Below are 20,697 nucleotides of genomic sequence, written 5' to 3'. Positions count from 1 at the left end.
AGGCAGATGCTTAACCAACTGAGCCATCCAGGTGTCCCCAGATAAATAGATTTTTAAAAAAATGGCTGCAAATTTATTGCCACATCTCCTATAGAGAGATAGATTCCATTTCTCCTTGCCTTGAATTTGGGCTTTCCCTATGAACTATCCCTTTTATTTTTTAAAAAGATTTTATTTATTTATTCATGAGAGAGACAGAGAGAGAGAGAGAGGCAGAGACATAGGCAGAGGGAAAAGGAGACTCCATGCAGGGAGCCCAATGTGGGACTCAATCCTGGGACTTCAGGACCATGCCATGGGCTGAAAGCAGGCACTAAACCCCTGAGCCACCCAGGGATCCTGCCTATGAACTATCCTGATCAATGGAATGCAACAAAAAGGGAGTTGTGTGTAAAATGGGTCTTAAGAGATTTTAAGCTTGGAATTTTGCTACTTCAAACACTGTCTTGGAAGCTAGCCACATGAGTGTGCCATGCTGTGGGGAAGCTGTGTTAGACATATGTAGAGAGAGAGAGCCGTGGTGCAAGTGGATAGCTTCAAGGTACCAGTCATGTGTCTGCAGCATTTATGACCTTTCACATTTTCCCAATTTTGGAGAAGATGAAAACAAAGTAGTAGAGTTATGTTTTTGAAAACTTTAATTGTTATTTATAGTTAAAATATGTACAAATGTATTTAAACCATAATTTTAGGAAAAAATTAGTATGCTTTTATATATAATTGCAAAGAATTAAGATCATTTAGCTTTGGCACTAAAGCAAGTATAAAATTAAATGATCCCCATCAAACTTTTTGGCACCTTATTGGCACCTCATCCAGCATTCCTTATACCATTTATTTACAAGCTTTGAAGGATTATAAACATGTGACACAGTTATTAAGTCCAATATAAATTGCTTCATAATATAAAATATCCTGTTTAAGTTATGCCCTTTTTGAGAATGAACAAGGAAAAGTCTTATTTAGCCTGCAGCCTATGATATAGTTTCTATGCTGGTAGTTATTTCCACCATCTGGAGTACCCTTATTTCATTACCATGTTTTTTTGTTGTTGTTGTTGTTTTGTGGGGGTTTTTTTTTTTTTTTTTCAGCTTAGAATCTAAGCAGACCATATACTAACTGTATCCAGGAGTCACATCATTGGCAATAAACTGAGCAGTGTCCATACACAAGAGAACCATACATTGTTTCCACGAGGTTAGTTGTCCTTACTATTGGTGCCTTCCTCTGATGGCATCCAGCACAAGATGGTGCTGGCAAGCATGAGGCCCATTTGAGCCCATGACTTTGGCCAAATTGTACTTGACTTTGTCCATTGTGGATATCACCCCTTTGGCCACTCCTAATACCCTCAATCCAAAATAGAAAATTGGAGGGATGGAATTGGGTTATAAGACAGTTTCCCCTGATGGAACCAACCCAGTATCACCCTAAATAAGGATAGTGATAAAAATCCTTATTACAGAATTCATAGTCTTTTTAAGGAAGTGACCATCATTTAAGCTATGGAATTACTGAAATGTACATTATACTAATTACAAGCTTTATAATTTTAGAACTGTACAAAAGTTTGACACAAGAATTATGAAGTTTATTTAAGTGGTGATTGTTCCAGTTTCTATAATTTCTCAAACTTTTGTGTCTTTAGCAAAAGTGAACAAGAAAAGTTTGTTCTGATATTTAGCTCTTTAGAGTAAGATGCATGTATCATCCAATGAGACAACATTCCTCTGGAGATCCTGGATTTCATTTTGAAGGCTTCTGCGTTCAGTTTCGATTTCCCTATTGAGATTTTCAGCCTCTTCCTAAAGAATGATAAATAAAACAGGAGAGCTTAGCAGAAAGTAATGTCTATATCACTTGAGGGGGGGAAACCCAAATCATTGACTTCTTTGTTTATTTTAACCTGTCAGTAAGTAACAAAAGACAGTCACAGAATTCTTCTTTTCAAAAAAAAATAAAAATAAAAATTAAAAAAAAAAAAAAGAATTCTTCTTTTCAATTCATGTGCATTTCTCATTCTTGGCTTCTTTCATAGATAGAAAAAGGTAAATTAATTTAATAAGGTTATCATAACCAAAGAAGACTATCTAGAGCAATGAACAAGGTTTGCTAGGGGATACAAAGGTCCTGGGCTTTTATTTAACACATTTTAGTGCTTATTCTAGAACAAACACAATTCTAAACACAAATGTTCTTATTTAATTATCAAAATAACCCTATAAAATGGTCATTATTATGGTCCCCATTTTCCACAAGAGGAAACCAAGGCATAGAGAGGATAGATAGGTTGCTCAAACCATGTATTTAGTAGGAGGTAGAGCTGGGATTCATACCCAGGACATCTGACTCCAGAGTCCTTGACCTGAGCTGCAGTACTGTGCTGCCTCTCTGCCTTGTCACTGCTTCATGCCCTCATCAATACAGGGAGGAGAGATATGGTTAAAATCCTGAGATGAAATAATTGATGCATACCTGGAATCGACGTTCCAGGGCCCTCTGCTGTTGTTGCAACTGGTATTCTCTGAATATTTGTATCTGTCTTATTTGTTCCTGATAGAGCCGCTTCCTTTGCATCATCATTTGCTGGTTATGCCTTTGAATTGTCTCCAACCTTTGTGCTACAATCTTCGCAGCCTGTGCTTTCCTATTTGCCTCTGAGGAAGAAAATGACAACCCTCTAGGATTAAAGAGCCTCTTCCTTCTGTTCCCCACTCTTGTTATTGCTACTACCTCATAAAGAAAACTCCCTGGAACTGTCTCCCTCCCAGGAAACCATATTGCAGCTGACAGCACATGCCCTGTTCAGATTCAGCCTGAGGAGCTAGAAATCATCTTTCCCATTCTTGCTCTGGTTTACGGATCACAGGTGAAGCAGATGAAATTCATTAAAATGTGTAGAAAGGTCTATCTTGCATCCTCTACATTTTCTTCTCACCTTCTATCTCCTTTTGCCTCACTGTGAGAGCCAAGTCTATTTGTAGGATGGCATCGGTTGTAGACTGTCTGGACTGTAAATATTCCTGTAGAGCTCTCTCAGCCTAGGGACCCCAAAAACATGAAGTTAGGAGTAGGAAATGGGGATTAAGAATGTTATAAACCTTTATTTCTTTTTCATCCCCGGATCTTTTCCTTCCTGGAAGTACTCAGCCCTGTCCTTGGTAAAACTGCCAATTAAACCTCTTCTGTAACAAGGGTGGCTGCAAAGCTCTGGGCTGGCCCATCAGAGCACCCAAGGCTACCAGATGCAGAGAATTTGGGTACAGGTGGGGAAAGACTGCAGCCTGGGTGTTTGAAAGACTGATAGGGATGCTGGGAAATATTCTCTATACTGAGACTGGGAGCACAAAAGACTAATTAAGCTTGGAGCTGTTGGTGTCATTCTCCCACCCTGTGGGTTGAGGCTGCCTGAGAATGAAATCAATGGTGAGGAAAAGAGAACAAAAAGCTGCAGTGGAGACTGAAAAAAGAAGGAAGGGGTAAAATTTATGATATTGTTTGAACTCTTGAACATAGAATAGCATTTAAACATTTTGCTTTTAGTTTATATAAGCCAGTGAATTATCATTCTTTCTTACGTTAGCTTCAATTATTGGGATTCTGTGCCATGTAACCAAGAAAGTTCCTTCATTATAATGAATGTTCATGATAGCAATAAAAGTCAGGTGATTATGGTGATATTGTTTGGTTTAATTCCACAGCTATCATTAGGTTATAAATACTCTTCCTGTCCTCATTGGTTTTTGAAAGAAGCCCCTTAACAATTTCTGTGATTAATAGATAAAATTTGGAATACCTGCATTCCTTTCCTGGGCTCCTGATAGTACTTTGCTTTCAACTCTTCTGTCTTCCGAACGAGGAGACGATGTCCTCCTGGCTTTGAATAAATGCCCTGCCTCACATCATTTTCCAGAGGACCAAAAATAGCCCGAAGTAAAACTGAGCAACGGCATGATGATGCCTCCATGTTCTGTTTATATAAGTCATCCTTTTTTACTTCTAGAAGAGTCTTCAGAGGGACAGAGGTCCATGGAGAAGATGTTAGCAACACTTCATAATTTCTAGAAATGGTTCTCAAAAAGAATCTTTATATTTTTTTATAGAAACTAGAGGACTACAAGTAAGACTATATCCTTCCCACCAAGCCTAGAAAAATTCCAAAGATGATATACTGTAGAAAAATTACTTTGCTTTTGGGTTTGAAATTCCCCGAAACCTCTTTCTTTTGCAATTTCTGCTTCAGATGTCATCTTTAGACCACACATCTTCAGCCTCATGCTGTAATTTTAAATGCAACCTACTATTTTACAACTTCCTGGTTTTAGTGCGACACTGGGCCTGGGATTCCCAGTGAGTATAGGGTACGCAGTAACCGGCCAGAGTGGTGTAGTGTATGCTATCAAACCTGGAGACATGATCTTTTAGTAGACTCATTTGGCAATTCTGCATCTTGATTAATAAAAAAGGAAAGTTAATGATTACTTTGTGAATATAATGTTTTAAGGAATAGGATTACTTAAAAAAATTAGTTCATGGTTGTAACATGGTAAGGTGAGTTGTGTATGTGTGAAAGTTTCAGAATCTATAGGGTCCAGGGTAGTGACACATTTGCTTGTTTTTTGTTTTGTTTTGTTTTGGTTTTGTTTTTTTTTTTTTTTTTTTTTCAGAATAAGTGATATCTTGATCACATAAGTGGTAATCATTATTTTCCAGTCTAGTGAGGATTGTGTTTCCCTATTCAGTCCCAATTTTGCCTTTCATAGCAATAAAATGCAACTTTGCCTCTTATTGGTCATAAGCCCCATGAACTAGAGAGAAAAAAAAAAGATAATTACCTCTAATTCCTTCTGAAACTTTTGGTCCATATCCTTGAAAGAGTTCTTCATGAAGACTTCTGTGGCCTCTCTTTCACTTTCCCTATGCAGGTCCAGCAACTCATGGACAGTTTCCGTGGGCAGCTGCACCTTCTGGCTCATCTGCTGGTCATAGTGGTCAATGGCCTTTTTCACTGCTGCTGAGTTCTTGATCTGGGCCAAGGTCAAGACTGAGTTCTCCATGCAGGGCAGATCCCCACGGCTGATGGCATTAATGTACGTCAGCACGAGGCTCTTTAGATCTTCACAGGAGAAGAGATGCTTGTGTTATTTTCAAGAAAGCAGGCATGCTCTAAACTGGGTGATTCTGTGAATGTTAATTTCACAGTGCATCGGCTGCACTTTTTCAGCTTTCTGCACACGGTGTCAGTGGCCCAAATAAGGTCCTTTGGGAAACTGTGTGACCTAAAGCAAGATCTTTCTTTGGGAAAAGAAAGTATTCAAAGGGGAAAACTCAAGATGTTTGTGATCATCCACATTTCATCCTTTTCTCATTGAGAAATAAGCAAATGGTTATGCAAAGTTAGGCATATTTGTTTGATTAGGATGCTATAGGCCTTTTGCCTCTTACTTTCCCCTTTCTTTCCCTCTTCCTCAGGTTTCTTTTCCCTTCAGAATGCCCTTTCATCTTTCACTTCGGTATGTAAAGCTGGCATGAGCATTATCCTGCTCTGGAAAAGCAGAAAGCGAGTGTTCATTAGACCAGGTCTCCTTTACTCTTTGTTGAAACTTGCCTGTTTGTCTTTCTTGTCCTTTGCATACTTTTGTTTGCACTCAACTTCCTTCTTGAATGCAGTAATAATTTACAAACTTCTGAGAGAGACTCTAGTTGAAACTGGACCTAGAAGTCTGCTGGATTTCTTTTAGGGTTTTAGATAACCTGGGCCTCTGTTTAATGTTTGTATGAACTCACTTCATTTTTACAGAGAATATATATGTATTCCTCATTTCGTGTCTCTCAAAAACTGTGACATATAATTAGTATCTACTATATTGGTTGAACAAGCGATGCCAACCCATGGCATGGGTTAGTCTAGTTCAGTGGTGGACCATTTATGGGGATAACTTTTTTAACTTGACCTTTTTCTCAGGTTACACTTCTATTTTATCCTACTTTGGAGATATTACTTTAAAAAGCACTAGAAATATTTTTGGTACTTACTGGATTTTAATAAATATGATACACATGATTTTCTTGGTAGTAATTAACTACGCATTTTCAACATTGACAGTGGAAGGAGAAACTTACGACAGTGCCCCATTCTTTGTGTTAAATTGAGGAATTCTAAAAAGGGTACTCACAGGGTCCATTGACCTTGATACCTCCTGGAAGAGTTTTAGTGTTGGAATGGTTGAAGATGTGGGAACAGAACCCTGCCACTTGTTGCACGAATTCAGGATCCAGCTCATCGTTAGGCAGCGTCTCAAGCTGGGCAAGCTTCTTCCGGTGAGTGGGAGAGTCAAAGATAAAGCATTTCCTTATTGGAAAGAATTCTTTTATACATAGACGGGGCAAATTAAAGTTTTTAACACTTTCATTAGTGCCTGAGGAAAGAAAAATAGGACTCATTTAGCATAAGATTAGCATTCGAGTTAACTTATTCTCCTCAAATAAATGTGCTTCCACCTGATGTTATTTTACTACATCTTCACAGACTCTAAGCAAAAAGCTGAAAGGTAACTAATCAGGGAAAGGAAAAAAGAATTTGCTCCAAGAACAGGGGATTAATACAATTTAATATTGAGTCTATTAGTTTACTATAAACGAATATTTATTTGGTAGTTTAGCAAGGTGAGTAAATATATGAAACTATTAATTTAACCACCTACACATGAGATAAAATTTCTCTTAGTACTCTTCTCTCTTTAAAAACTGAAGTCCAGCTACCTTGCTTTAGCCTTAGGGAATTCTCCAAGTATTCATCTGCTGTGATGTCTTGCCCATCTACTTCCAGGGTTAGAAAGAAATCTCTCAGAGTCCACACAAAGTCTGGACAGAAGCTCTGAAGGTTACTTGCATCTTCAACCCCTTCAAGATCAGGTGAGGATACTTTCCTGAGCAGATTCGACAGTTCTGTAACATAGCTGGGATGCAGTTAAGGAAAACTGATGGAAATAGGACTTCATCTAAGCCCATATATATTTAATTCCATGTCTCCCTATACGTTTATTTTCCCCTTGGGTCTTAACTCCTCATTTGATCTATAAATTTAAGGACTCTCTTTCGTACCTTTAGTGCTTTATATTCTTTCATTTTCGTTCTTGATTCACAAACTCACAAACACAGCTAGTAAATAGAGTTCTCTCTGGCTCCAGTGCCATCTTGGACCACATAAGGATACTGCAATAGGTCAATAGCCTTCTGATCAATTTTGTTCATAGTATTGTATACAAAGGTACTACTCAATAGTATTGCCAATGCAAAGATCTGGGCATCATTGTTCTTGTCACCCTAAAAGAACAAATTTAAGTCATGTCTCATGGTATTCTTAGATGACCAATCATTAAAAATAGGCCCTTGACTTACATTAAGCAAGATAAACAAAAATGATTATGAGAAACATTACTATTCAAAGTTCTGTTAACATTGATAAATTTATATAGAATCATATACTGTTAACTCACCAGTTTTTCTTTTTTAAACTTATTTTATTATTATTTTAATTTAAATTTAATAGTTAATATACAGGGCAATATTGGTTTTGGAATAGAATTCAGTGATTCATCACTTACATAAACATCTTAATACCCATCATCTGTCTAGCCCATCTCCCATCCACCTCCCTCCACCAACCCTTAGTTTGTTCTCTATCATTAAGATTCTCTTATGGCTTGTTTCTCTCTCTCTTTTTTTTCTTTTCCTCTTCCCACGTGTTAATTTGTTCTCTTTCTTAAATTCCATATATGAGTGAGATCATATGGTATTTATCTTTCTCTTACTTCTTTCATTTAGCATAATACAGTCTAGCTCCATCGGTGTCATTGCAAATGGCAAGACTTCACTCATTTTGATGGTTGAGAAACACTCCATTGTGTATGTGTGTGTGTGTGTGTGTAGTGTATATATATATATATATATATATATATATACACATATATATGTTGCATATATATATATGCCATACCTTCTTTTTTAAATTTATTTGTTCATGAGAGACATAGAGAGGCAGAGGCATAGGCAGAGGGAGAAGCAGGCTGCCTGTGGGGCACAATTTAACACAAAGGGGACTTTATCCTAGGACCCTGGGATCACACCCTGAGCCAAAGGCAGATGCTCAACCACTGAGCCACCCAGGCATCCCTATACCACATCTTCTTTAACCATTCATTGGTTGCCATTTGGGCTTTCTCCATAGTTTGGCTATGGTTGATAATGTTGCTATAAACATCAGGGTGCATGTATCCATTTGAATCTATATTTTTGTATCCTTTGGATAAATACCTAGTGATGCAATTGCTGAATCATAGAGTACCTCTATTTTTAACACTTTGAGGAACCTCCATACTGTTCTCCAGAGTGGCTGCACCAGTTTGCATTCGCCTCAACAGTGCAAGAGGGTTCCCCTTTCTCTACATCCTTACCAACACCTATTGTTTCTTCTGCTGTTAATTTTAGCCATTCTGACAGGTGTGAGATTATATCTCATCATGGTTTGGATTTGTTTTTCCCTAATGATGAATGATGATGAGCATCTTTTCATGTGTCTGTTAGCGACCTAAATGTATTTTTGGAAAAGTGTCTGTACATGACTTCTGCCCATTTCTTAACTGGGTTATTTGTGTTTGAAATGTTGAATTTGGTAAGTTTGTTGTAGATCTTGGATATTAATCCTTTATCAGATACCTTGTTTGCAGATATCATCTCCCATTCAGAAAGCTATCTTTTAGTTTTGTTGATTGTTTCCTTCAGTGTGCAGAAGGTTTTTATCTTGACAAAGTCCCAATAATTCATTTTTGCTTTTGTTTCCCTTGTTTCTGGTAATGTGTCTAGTAAGAAATTGATATGGCCAAGATCAAGGAGGTTTCTACCTATGTTCTCCTCTTGAATTTTGATGGTTTCCTGTCTCATATTAAGATCTTTCATCCGTTTTCAACTCATTTTTGTGTATGGTATAAGTAAATGGTCTAGTTTCATTTTTCTACACGTTGCTGCCCAGTTTTCCCAGCACCATCTGTTGAAGAGACTTTTTTCCATTGGCTATTCTTTTCTGCTTTGTTGAAGATTAGTTTATCATATAGTTGTGGCCCAATTCTAGGATCTCTCTTCTGTTTCATTGATTTCTGTGTCTGTTTTTGTGCTAATACCATATTGTCTTGATAACTGTAGCTTTGAAATAGCTTGAAATCTGGAATCATGATGCCTTCAGTTTTTTTCTTTTTTTGGGATTGCTTTGGCTATTTGGAGTCTTTTGTAGTTCCATATAAATTTTAGGATTGTTTCTTCTAGCTCAATGAAGAATGCTGGTGGTATTTCAATGGGAATTGCATTAAATGTGTAGATTGCAACAATGTTGTTCTAATCCATGAATATGGAATGCTTTTCCATTTCTTTATGTCCTCTTCAATTTCTTTCATAAGTGGTCTATGATTTTCAGAGTACAGATATTTTGGTTCTTTAGTTAGATTTATTCCTAGGAATCTTATTATTTTTGATGCAATGGCAAAGCAGATTGATTCTTTGGTTTCCTTTTTCTACTTCTTTGTTATTGGTGCATAGAAATGCAACCTATCTCTGCACATTGATTTCAGATCCTGCTACTTTGCTGAGCTCATGGATGACTTCTAGCAATTTTTTGGTGCAGTCCTTCAGGGTTCCTACAGAGTATCAGATTGTCTGCAAATAGAGAAAGTTTGACTTCTTCCTTGCTGATTCAGATGCCTTTTATTTCTTTGTGTTTTCTAATTGCTGAGGCTAAGACTTCCGGTACTCTGGTAAATAGTGATGGTGAGAGTAGACATCCTTGTCTTATTCCTGACCACAGGGGAAAGGTTCTTAGCTTTTCCCCACTGAGGATGATATTAGCTGTGGGTCTTTCATATATGGCTCTTATGATGTTGAGGTATGTTCTCTCTATCCCTGCTCTGTTGAGGGTTTTTATCAAGAATGGATGCTGTATTTTGTCAGATGCTTTTTCTGCATCTATTGAGAGGATCATATGGTTCCTATCCTCTCTTTTATTAATGTGGTGTATCACGTTGATTGATTTGGGAATAGCGAACCAGCCCTGTAGCCCAGGAATACATCCCACTTGATCATGGTAATTCTTTTAATATATTGTTGGATTCCATTGGCTAGTATTTTTTTGAGAATTTGTACATCCGTGTTCATCAGGGATATTGCCCTGTAATTCTCCTTTTTAGTGGGGTCTTTGTCTGGTTTTGGAACTAAAGTAATGCTGGCTTCATAGAATGAATTTGGAAGTTTTCCTTCCATTTCCACCTTTATGGAATGTTTTGGGAAGAATAGGTATTAACTCTTCTTTAAATGTCTGGTGGAGTTCCCCTGGGAAACATCCAGCCCAGGACTTTTGTTTGTTGGGAGGTTGTTGATTACTGATTCAATTTCTTTGATGGTTATGGGTCTGTTCAAATTTTCTATTTCTTTCTGTTTCAGTTTGGGTAGTTTGTAAGTTTCTAGGAATTTGTCCATTTCTTCCAGATTGCCCGGTTTGTTGGCCTGTGATTTTTCATAGTATTCTCTCATAATTGTCTATATTTCTGTGCTGTTGGTTGTGATCTCTCCCCTATCATTTGTGATTTTATCTATTTGGGTCTTTCTCTCTCTCTCTCTTTTTTGGATAAGTCTTAGAGTGGATTATCAATTTCATTAATTCTTCTGAAGAACCAGCTCTTAGTTTCATTAATCTGTTCTCCTAGTGTTTTCTATGTCATTGATTTCTGCTCTCATCTTTAGTATTTCTGTTCTTCTGCTGGCCTTAGGCTTTATTTGCTGTTCCTTTTCTAGTCCTTTGGGTGTAAGGTTAGGTTGTATATTTGAGACTCTTCTTGCTTCTTGAGGTAGGCCTGTGCTGTAACATATTTCCCTCTTAAGCGTGCCTTTGCTGCATCCCAAAGGTTTTGGGCTCTTGTGCTCTCTTTTTCAATTTTTCCTATATATTTTTAAAATTCTTCTTTAATTTCCTTATTAACCCATTCATTCTTTAGTAGAATGTTCTTTAACCTGCATGTATTTGAGGTCTTACCAATTTTTTTCCTGTGGTTGGCTTCCAGTTTCCTAGCATTGTGGTCTGAAAATATGCATGGCATGATCTCAATCTTTTTGTACTTATGGAGGGCTGATTTGTGACCCAGTGTGTGATCTCCTCTAGAGAATGTTTGAGGTGCACTAGAGAAGAATGTGTACTCTGTTGCTTTAAGGTAACAATTTTGGATATATCTGTTAAGTCTGTCTGGCCCAGTGTGTTCTTCAACACTGTTGTTTCCTTGTTGGTTTTCTGCTTAGATGATGTGTCCCTTGCTGTAATTGGGATGTTAAAGTCCCTTACCGTTATTATATTATCATCAATGAGTTTCTTTATGTATGTTATTAATTAATTTATATATCTGGGTTTTCTCACATAGGGGGCATAAATATTTCCAATTGTTAGATCTTCTTGATAGATAGACCCCTTAATTATGATAAAAAGCCTCCTTCATCTCTTGGTCTTTGTTTAAAAATCTAGGTCTGCTATAAGGATGGCTACTTTTTCTTTTGACATCTGTTAGCATGGTAGATGGTTCTCTATCCCTTCAGTTTCAATTTTTTAAAAAAATATTTTATTTATTCATGAGAGAGATGGAAAGAGAGAGAGAGAGAGAGAGAGAGAGAGAGGCAGATACACAAGCAGAGGGAGAAGCAGGCTGCATGCAGGGAGCCCGATGTGGGACTCGATCCTGGGTCTCCTGGATCACGCCCTGGGACGAAAGCAGGTGCCAAACTACTGAGTCACCTAGGAATCTCAATCCCTTCACTTTCAACCTGTAGGTGACTTTAGGTCTAAAATGAGTCTCTTGTAGGTACCATATAGATGGATCATATTTTTCAATCCATTCTGATACATTATGTCTTTTGACTGGAGCAGTTAGTACATTTACATTCAGAGTGAATATTGAGAGAATGAATTCAGAGCCTGCTTCTCCCTCTGCCTATATCTCTGCCATTCTCTTTGTGGCTCTCATGAATAAATAAATAAAATCTTTTTAAAAAATTCTTGCAGGACTGGTCATGAACCCCTTTATATTTTGTCTGGAAAACTCTTTCTCCTCTTTTGAATAAGAGCTTGCTGGATGAAGAATGCTTTGCTGCATAGTTTTTCCCATTCAACACGTTGAATAATTCCTTTCACTCCTTTCTGGCCTGCCAAGTCTCTCTGGATGGATCTGCTGAGAACCTGATCTGTCTTTCCTTGTAGGTTAAGGAGTTTTTCCCCCTTGTTGCTTTCAGGGTTCTTTCCTTGTCTGTGTACTTTGTGAATTTGACTGTGTTATGTCTTTCTGATGTTGGGCTTTTATTGAATTTCATGGAAGTTCTCTGTGCTTCTTGGATTTTGATGTCTGTGCCCTTCCCCAGATTTGGGACGTTTTCAGCTAGAATTTATTCAAATAAACCTTCTGCCCCTTTATATCTCTCTTTATCTCCTGGGACTCCTATGATAGGAATGTTACTACATTTAGTAAGTTGCTGAGTTCCCTACATCTACTTTCACGGTCCATTACTTTCTTTCCCTCTTCTTTTTGGCTTCATTATTTTCTATAATTTTATCTTCTATATCACTGATTCATTCATCTGCTTCATCCATCCTCATTTTTATGGCCTCAATTTGTGTTTACATCTTAGTTATAGTATTTTAAATTTTTGCCTGACAAGATTTTAGTTCTTTTATCTTTATAATGAAGGATCCTCTAGTGTTTTCTAGGCTTTTTTCAAGCCCAGCTAGTATCCTTATAGTTGTTGTTTTAAATTCTAGTTAAGATATAATTTACTTAATTCTATATTGATGAAATCCCTGGCAGTGAGTTCTACCTCATGTTCTTTCTTTTGGAGTGAATTCCTCTGTCTCGTCATTTTGCCCATAAAAGAAAATAAGAAAGAGAGAAAAGGAACAACACCAGCAACTAAAAACATACAAAACCAGAAACAGAAACACAAAGCAAGAAAACCAAAAACCCACTAGACCCTGGGTGTGTTTTGATCTGTTTGTTAAGAGAATCTAGATCATAAAATTTAAAAATAAGGTAAGATAAAATGAAAGAAAAAAATTAAAAACATGTATGAAAAGTATTAAAAATTAAAGTTAATAGTAAAAATTAATAAAAGATTTGGAAATATAGGAAATTAAATGAAAAAATAATATATTTAAAAGAAATAAAGAATAAAAGTAAACAGGAAGCTCAGTCCTGTTTCTCCTAGAACTGAAGCTTTGCAGCACTCTATGATCAATAAATTTGTTGCAAGCTAGTTGTCTGTGCTGGTCTTCTGGGGAGGGGCCAGCTGCGCTGATTCTCAGGCTGATAAGTTTCTGTGGAAATACTTCTCCAGGGGCATGGGGGTGGGGCTTGGTTGTAAGCAGCTCTGGCCTTCAATAGGTGGCACCGTTTTGCTCCCTGAAGACTTTCTGCGCTTCCAAAGGCTTTTCTACTTGTACATGTGCAGTTTTTGTTCTCTCAGACTTCTGATTGACTTCCTGGGTGTTCAGACTAATTTAATAACTATCTAGCCGTGTTTGAGGGATAAGACAAGCTTAGGGTCCTCCTACTTCCCTGCCTTCTTAACTCCTCCTCCCTCACCAGTTTTTCTTATAACTAGTTAGGTATTTGGAATGGATAGTCAAAGTTAGTGGAGGTAACCAGAGTGCTTAAAATCAATATTTTCATCAAAAAAAAAAAAACAAAAAACAATAATTGTTGGTAAGGATGTGGAGAAAAAGGAACACTTGTGCACTTTGGTGGAAATGCAAACTGTTGCAGCCACTGTGGAAAACAGGGTGGAGTTTCCTCAGAAAATTAAAAATAGAACTGCTGTATGATCCAGTGATTCCACTACTGGGAATTTACCCAAAGAGTACAAAAACACTAATTCAAAAAGATGCATGCATCCCTATGTTTATTGCAACATTATTTACAATAGCCAAAATATGGAAGCAACCCAATTGATGAATGGATGAAGAAAAAAAAAATACACACACACACATGAATATTACTCATTCATAAAAAAATGAGTCCTTGCCATTTGCAACAACATGGATCTAGAGGGTATAATGCAAAATGAAACAAGTCAGATAGAGAAAGACAGATACCCTATGATTTTACTCATATGTGGAATTTAAGAAACAAAACAAACAAAAAAGAAAAATTAAAATTAAAAAATTTTGGTCTCTTAACTATAGAGACCAAACTGATTATGGGGAGGGTGGATGGATGAAATAGGTGAAGGGGATTAAGAGTACATTTACAGTGACAAGCACTGAATAATGTGTAGAATTGTTGAATTGCTATATGATACCCTGAAAATGATATAACACTGTACATTAATTATACTGGAATTAAAAAATAAAGGGAAAAATCAAGATCTTCAATTGTGTAAAACAAATTTGGCCTATACACATAATACATATATTTACTTTATTGACTAGTTATTATACACAGGACAATTCACATTACTGATTCTGTCTAATACTCAAAACAGTGCTTATAACTACTGTTATGCTTATAACTACTGTTTTCATGTTACAGATGCAGAAACTAAAGCACAAAATGAGTTAACCATCTTGACTTTGTGGCAAACCAAAAAGCAAAATGGAAACAAAAAACAAGAGAAGTGGGGATCCCTGGGTGGCTCAGCAGTTTGGTGCCTGCCTTTGGCCCAGGGCGTGATCCTGTAGTCCTGGGATAGAGTCCCACATCAGGCTCCCTGCAGGGAGGGAGTGGCCTCCCTGCCTGTGTCTCTACCTCTCTCTCTCTCTCTCTCTCTGTGTCTCTACCCCATCTCTCATGAATAAATAAAATCTTAAAAAAAAAAAAAAAGAGAACTGAAAGGGAAAATTTCCATTGTATGCTAGAGCCAACTCATACCAGCTTACAGGAGCTGACTGTACACATCTCTTCTGAACCCGGAGTTTAGTGACTTCACTTTGGAAGCTTGAAATCAGCTTTAATGAGAATATTTAAAAAACTGGCAAGTGTTACAAATCAAATCTTTCCCCTAATTCCCACACAGTTAGCTGGTTGTTAAATATCAATATAAAAGTGGAAAAAGCCCACATGTCTACTGTCCAAATGCTAAGTTGGATAAGGCCAAAAGGGAAGTAAAAGATTTGAGGAGATTTGCATGTCAAGGTCGAGAGCTACAAGTGCCAGGGCCTTATTCTAACCCAAGGTCCTCTGACCCAGAACTCACTACTAATTACTCTTTTCTGCAGGATCAGACTCGTGACAGTGCTTTGATTTGTACCATCTTTTCTGGATTTCAGTTAACTGCCTAGCTCTATATTAGTGTCTTGTTCCAGTCATGATTCTGGCTTATAAATATATTTTTCTCATCTCAGATTTCCAAATTTCAACTACGAAAAATAGAAAGGGGGAAAAGTTATACTCTATCAAGTAGAAGTACAAATTTAGAAAAACAAAAAACTTCCCTTCGTAAAGAATGTTCAGAGGAATCTAAAGGTTTTTTTTTTTTTTTTAAAGGTATTTTTGTTCCTTACCTTCTCTACATCTCCTAGACCCTCCGTGTCAAGAAGAACTAGAGTATGGTTCGGCTTTTTGGGATGAGGCACACACCACATCCAGATACCCTTGGTGTGGGACTGCACTGTGGATCCAATAGAGAAGCCTGCAAGGGGGAAGGGAGAGGTAGTAACAGAGGAGGGGATCTGGAAGTTAGAGACCTTCTTGACAACTGAGCTAGGGTTTAAGGGATGTAAGATGAGGACACATCAAAAAGTATAACCAGTACTGATCTGAATTAGAATAGAGGATTGGAAAAATGAGAGTCTCAAATACCATAGTTTGGAAGTTTGATATTTTTCCTTTTTACAAGAATGTCACGCTACTAAACATTTAATAGTTTGTAATTACATATATAGAAATTATTTTATTGATGTTTTACTCCTTATGATTGGAAAATATGCTTTTTCCAGGGAGAAACTAAGAGAGGAAAAGGAGGTGATATGTCATGAATAGACCTCTGCCTTTGTTTCCAAAAGATAATTAGCCACCTGTGGCCCAAACATTAACTTTCAGTATTCCTCCCAGGCTCTAACTTTCTCTCCATGCCTCACTGCACTCAGTGCTGGCAGTGTGGGTGAGCAGAAGGGACTGAGCAGAGCTTTGTTGGTGCCACTCACCCTTGTTCTTCCCAGCCAGCTTGTTCATCAGGTAGGATTTGCCTGTTCGGTAGAGGCCCACAATAGCCACCACCACAAGAGGATTCCTAGTGGCTGACAGGATCTCCAAAGCTTCCTGATTAGCCAGAAGTTGCCCTCCATTGTTCTCAATGAGGCACACTGGGGCTGGCATGTAGATCTTTGGCGTCATGTCTAGGGTGTGACTTTGTCTGCAAGGGAAGAAGAGATGAGATAGGTTGAAATTTCCAGTCTTATAGAAGAAAAAGTCATTTTGCTTTCTGGGCTTGGGGACATATTACTTTCCAACATTGCCTAAATTCTTGAAGAAATTTTGAAAAATGGAGAGCAAAGATGGTCGTAGTAAAATAAGCTCTACGCCCTATTACAGGCTACCCCACTGGTCTTTAAATATTTGTTGGGCATAAGGAAATCGATTTCCTGAGTTTTACCTACTGCTAATTTAAAATCTGACTCTCTTTGGTTTTTGGCTTGCTTGTAATCTCTAGTTTTTACCTCCCTAAATCCTCAGACTGAATCTTTATAAACATTATTTGTTATATTACACTTCTTGCTTTTATCCTTTATCAACTTGCTTCTGTCTCATGTAGGGCTATGTCCAGTCAAACTGTATTATACTAAATCCCACCAGGTCATTATGTAGCATAATCTAACAAATCATAATTTTTTACTTCTTATAGCTGTACTTTAAAAAAAAACAAATTTATTTCTTTTTATTTCTTTTTTTTTAAAGAGAAAGAGAGAGAGAGCACAAACCAGGGAGGGGCAAAGGGAGAGGGAGAAAGAGAGTCTCAAGCAGGCTCTATACCTAGCATGGAGCTGGATATGGGGTTCGATCTCATGACCCTGAGATCATGACCAGAGCTGAAACCAAGAGTTGGATGCTTAACCCACTGAGTCACCCAAGTGCCCCTTATACCTACTTTTAAGGAATTTTTTTGTATAGGTATAGTAGTGCTTTCTTCAGTCAAAACTTCAGTGCATGATTGTTTTATGAAAGAGGGAGCGAGTGAAAATGCCTTCTTAAATAATACTTGACTATTGACTTCTGAGCATCAATTCCTATAGAGTTCCTGATAAAGCATTTTTAGGCTGAGACTCAAGCAAGTGTTTGCTTTTCTGCCTTATAAAGAGCAATTTTCTTCCATTTTAGGAGTGATTATTCACTACAGAAGCTAAAAATCCAACATCTGCTTGAATTCTTCTTTCATTAAAAACTTACAATGAAGAGTTATGGATTCCTTTATTAGCCAGCAATAAAAACTGTTTTTTAAAAATTATGAAAACCCATTCTTCCCTCTTCCTCATAGCTAATGCATTGGAGATTATTCAGGTGACAAATGAAAACAAACTGCTTAAGAGCAGTTCATAAATGATCCTTTGCAAAGGATGGCACAAATGGCACAGCACCATGGACATGGGAGCCAGGAAATGCTCAGGCCAACCTGAACCCACAGAGAGATTCCATGATTTTACAGACTCAGATGCTAATTCTCTTTCCATTCTAATGCATCTCTATTGCAGTATCAGTACCATACATTTGTAGATTTCTGGTTGCTTGATTTGTATAAAGCAGGGGTCATAATCATTTTTAGATTACAAAGGTACGGGGAACTGGCAGTGATGATCTACAATTAGCTAGAAAAACAACATACACAATCCAAATCTATTTGCAGATATTGGAGGCTTACAAGCTCTTGTACTTTGGGATGATGTCATTAACAGGAGGAACTAATCAGTCTGAATTTTCAGACCTCCTAAGGAATAACATTTATGTTAATAGAAGTATTTATGTTAATATGTGTATTTATGTTAATAGAAGTATTTTACACATTGCCCCCAAATGTTATCTAGGTGACATCTTTAATTCTTTTCGGAGAGCCCAATCTCGAAAACATCTTTGCAGTTGTAATATGAACACACCCATATATAACTAACTGTTGCTCTGCCTTTCTCAGCTCAGTTTATAGGTATAAGCTCTAAGGGGCAAACAAAATTGCCAGACAGTATTGATGGGCCAAGTTGGGCAACTGGAATTAAATGATTCATAATAGTAGAGACAATAGAATAGAAACAGAATCCAGCACAAAAAGCCTTAAGGAATGAGTGTGTTCCAGGAAATCAAAATTAATTAATCCAGGGTTATTTTTTTTAAAAAGATTTTATTTATTAGAGAGAGAGAGAAAGAGAATGAGCAGTGGGAAGGGGCAGAAGGAGAGAGAGAGAGAAACAGTCACTGTTGAGCAAAAAGCTTGATGTGGGGCTCTTTCTGAGAAGCTGGAGATCATGACCTGAGCCAAAGACAGATGCTTAACCAACTGAGCCACCCCGGCACCTCAATCCAGTGCTATTTCTAAAGGAAGAAATCCACCTTAAAAAAAATAAGACTATGACTAAAAGTGTATGGCTGCTTTCAATGAACCTCTGTACTGTTCATTCTGAGTTTCAATTTTTTTCTTTTTCTGTTTTTAACAATGTTAGCAAGCTACTTAGATTACATCTCATTCATTGCTCTTTCTCATAAAAATTATTCAGTTGCAGTTCTTCAGACTATCAGACTGCAGTTTGAAATAACTTAATTAGGTTTTATCAAAAAGAAAGGATCTCAAGGTGGCAAAGGAAGGAAAACAGTGTTAGGACATTTCAGGCTGTCAGTTTATTCCTCCACACATGCTTGTGTCTGATTCAGCAGTAACCAAATGTATCTGGGGCTCAATTAATTCTGGGGATCCCTGGGTGGCTCAGCGATTTGGCGCCGCCTTCGGCCCAGGGCGTGATCCTGGAGACCCAGGATCGAGTCCCACATCAGGCTCCCTGCATGGAGCCTGCTTCTCCCTCTGCCTGTGTCTCTGCCTCTCTCTCTCTCTCTCTCTCTCTCTCTCTGTCTCTCTGTGTGTGTGTTTGTGTCTTTCATGAATAAATGAATAAAATATTTTTAAAAAATTAAAAGAAAAATTCTGCTACCTGTCTTATAACATCACAATTTAGTCTTTAAAGGTGTCTAATGTCCACATCAGGCTTGCCTGCATCCTATCCTGGATAGAAAGTTTTAAAAACATTTTGACCCTTGAAAATCTTTTCCACCCCTGCCCTAGTCTTACCTTAACTGCAAGATCAGTAGCAGAGATCCTTCAGAGATGGTAGGAAAGCTGCTTCCCTGAGGAGCTAAGAGCTCTTTGTCCTTCAGTTTAGGTGTGTTGATTTCTGATATCTTTCCTTCACAATTCTGGGGATTTCTTACTACCACCCCCTCCCCCAGACCATCAGAGGGCAAAGGATTAGAATATGAAATACAAACCAAAAGTAGAAAGAGTCTTCAAAACCTCATGCATATAGAAACTGAAACCACAAGACAATCTCAGGGACTAGTCACTTCACCAGTCATTTCCTAAGTATTTCCTGGTGAATGGGCTGGATGTTTGGCCTGAATTATTAGAAACTGCATATTGTTAGTGGAAGAGACTGTTTTTGCAATTTTTGAGATTGCTTCTTTGAGATTGAGGTCAGTTGTGGTTTTTTTTTTTTCCTACTGTAAGCCTGGTCCTCAGAGGAACCAGATAAGGAAGAAGAGGAACCAGAGGAACCATAATAAGTCTACAGTCATAGTGAATATAACCCCAAAGTATGCCTGAGTTTTGTGAATGTACCTTTTCTGTTTATTTTTAAGGAAGCCCTCCTCCTCTGCCTCTGCCTCCTCTCCCGCCCCCCCTTCTTCTAAGATTTATTCATTTATTTTATAAGGAGAGCACACAGCAGCTGGGGAGGGGCAAAGGGAGAGGGAGAGAGAGAATCCAAGCAGACTCCCTCTGGAACACAGAGCCAGATATGAGGGCTCGATCCCAAGATCTAACCTGAGCCAAATTCAAGAGTTGGTGCTCAATCAACTGGGTCACTTAGGTGCCTTAGGACACAGCCATTCTACTCAACACACAAAATAAATTGCTGTATAATTTCAGTGAAAGAAAATTAACTTCCTAAGGAGATAAATGCTGACAAGTTTTAAATAACTTGAAAAATGATCAGTCATTACTGGGTTGATAGTTTTTTGTAAGTGTATCTTTCACAAGTCAGGCAAATACTCAAACCAAACACTTTGAATACCTACTATATACTGCAGCGTTTAAAGACAAGCAAAAAACAAACAAAGCACTTCATAATCTCTATAAGGATAGTTAAGTCTAAATAAATACAATCTACTGCTTCCCCCATCTCCCTAAATCTGTTTTCCCAAGCATGTAAATATTTTTGGGGGTTTGTCTTCCTTATTTTCAACCATTGTCTAATAGTATTGGCACATTTTTCAGAGCTTCATGACTTAGCTTTAGCTACAACTGTCAACTGCCCAAAATATTAATAATAAAAAGTACTGTAAGGTCTTTTTCTTATTATTAAGATATTATCAACATATAACATTGTATTAGTTTTAAGTGTACGACATAATGATTTGATATATGTGTATA

The 20,697-nt window shown here is 37.6% G+C and overlaps 1 protein-coding gene across 1 annotated transcript; it reads right to left on the bottom strand.

Annotated features, from left to right (window-relative positions):
* Nucleotides 1-1,569: 1,569 nt before the first annotated feature.
* GBP5 (guanylate binding protein 5) lies at nucleotides 1,570-19,551 on the bottom strand. Its single transcript, XM_041750914.1, has 11 exons — nucleotides 19,339-19,551; nucleotides 16,220-16,428; nucleotides 15,578-15,705; nucleotides 7,217-7,326; nucleotides 6,763-6,959; nucleotides 6,177-6,419; nucleotides 4,836-5,116; nucleotides 3,797-4,009; nucleotides 2,939-3,041; nucleotides 2,476-2,657; nucleotides 1,570-1,805 (listed from the first exon to the last, which is right to left on the bottom strand). The coding sequence occupies exons 2-11, from the start codon at nucleotides 16,407-16,409 to the stop codon at nucleotides 1,689-1,691; spliced, it is 1,764 nt and encodes a 587-aa protein (XP_041606848.1). The 5' UTR covers nucleotides 16,410-16,428; nucleotides 19,339-19,551; the 3' UTR covers nucleotides 1,570-1,688.
* Between the last annotated feature and the right edge of the window lie 1,146 nt (nucleotides 19,552-20,697).

This window comes from Vulpes lagopus, chromosome 3, assembly GCF_018345385.1.
Source record: "Vulpes lagopus strain Blue_001 chromosome 3, ASM1834538v1, whole genome shotgun sequence".
Classification (NCBI taxonomy): Eukaryota; Metazoa; Chordata; class Mammalia; order Carnivora; family Canidae; genus Vulpes; species Vulpes lagopus.
This window is presented reverse-complemented; position numbering and strand designations above follow the sequence as displayed.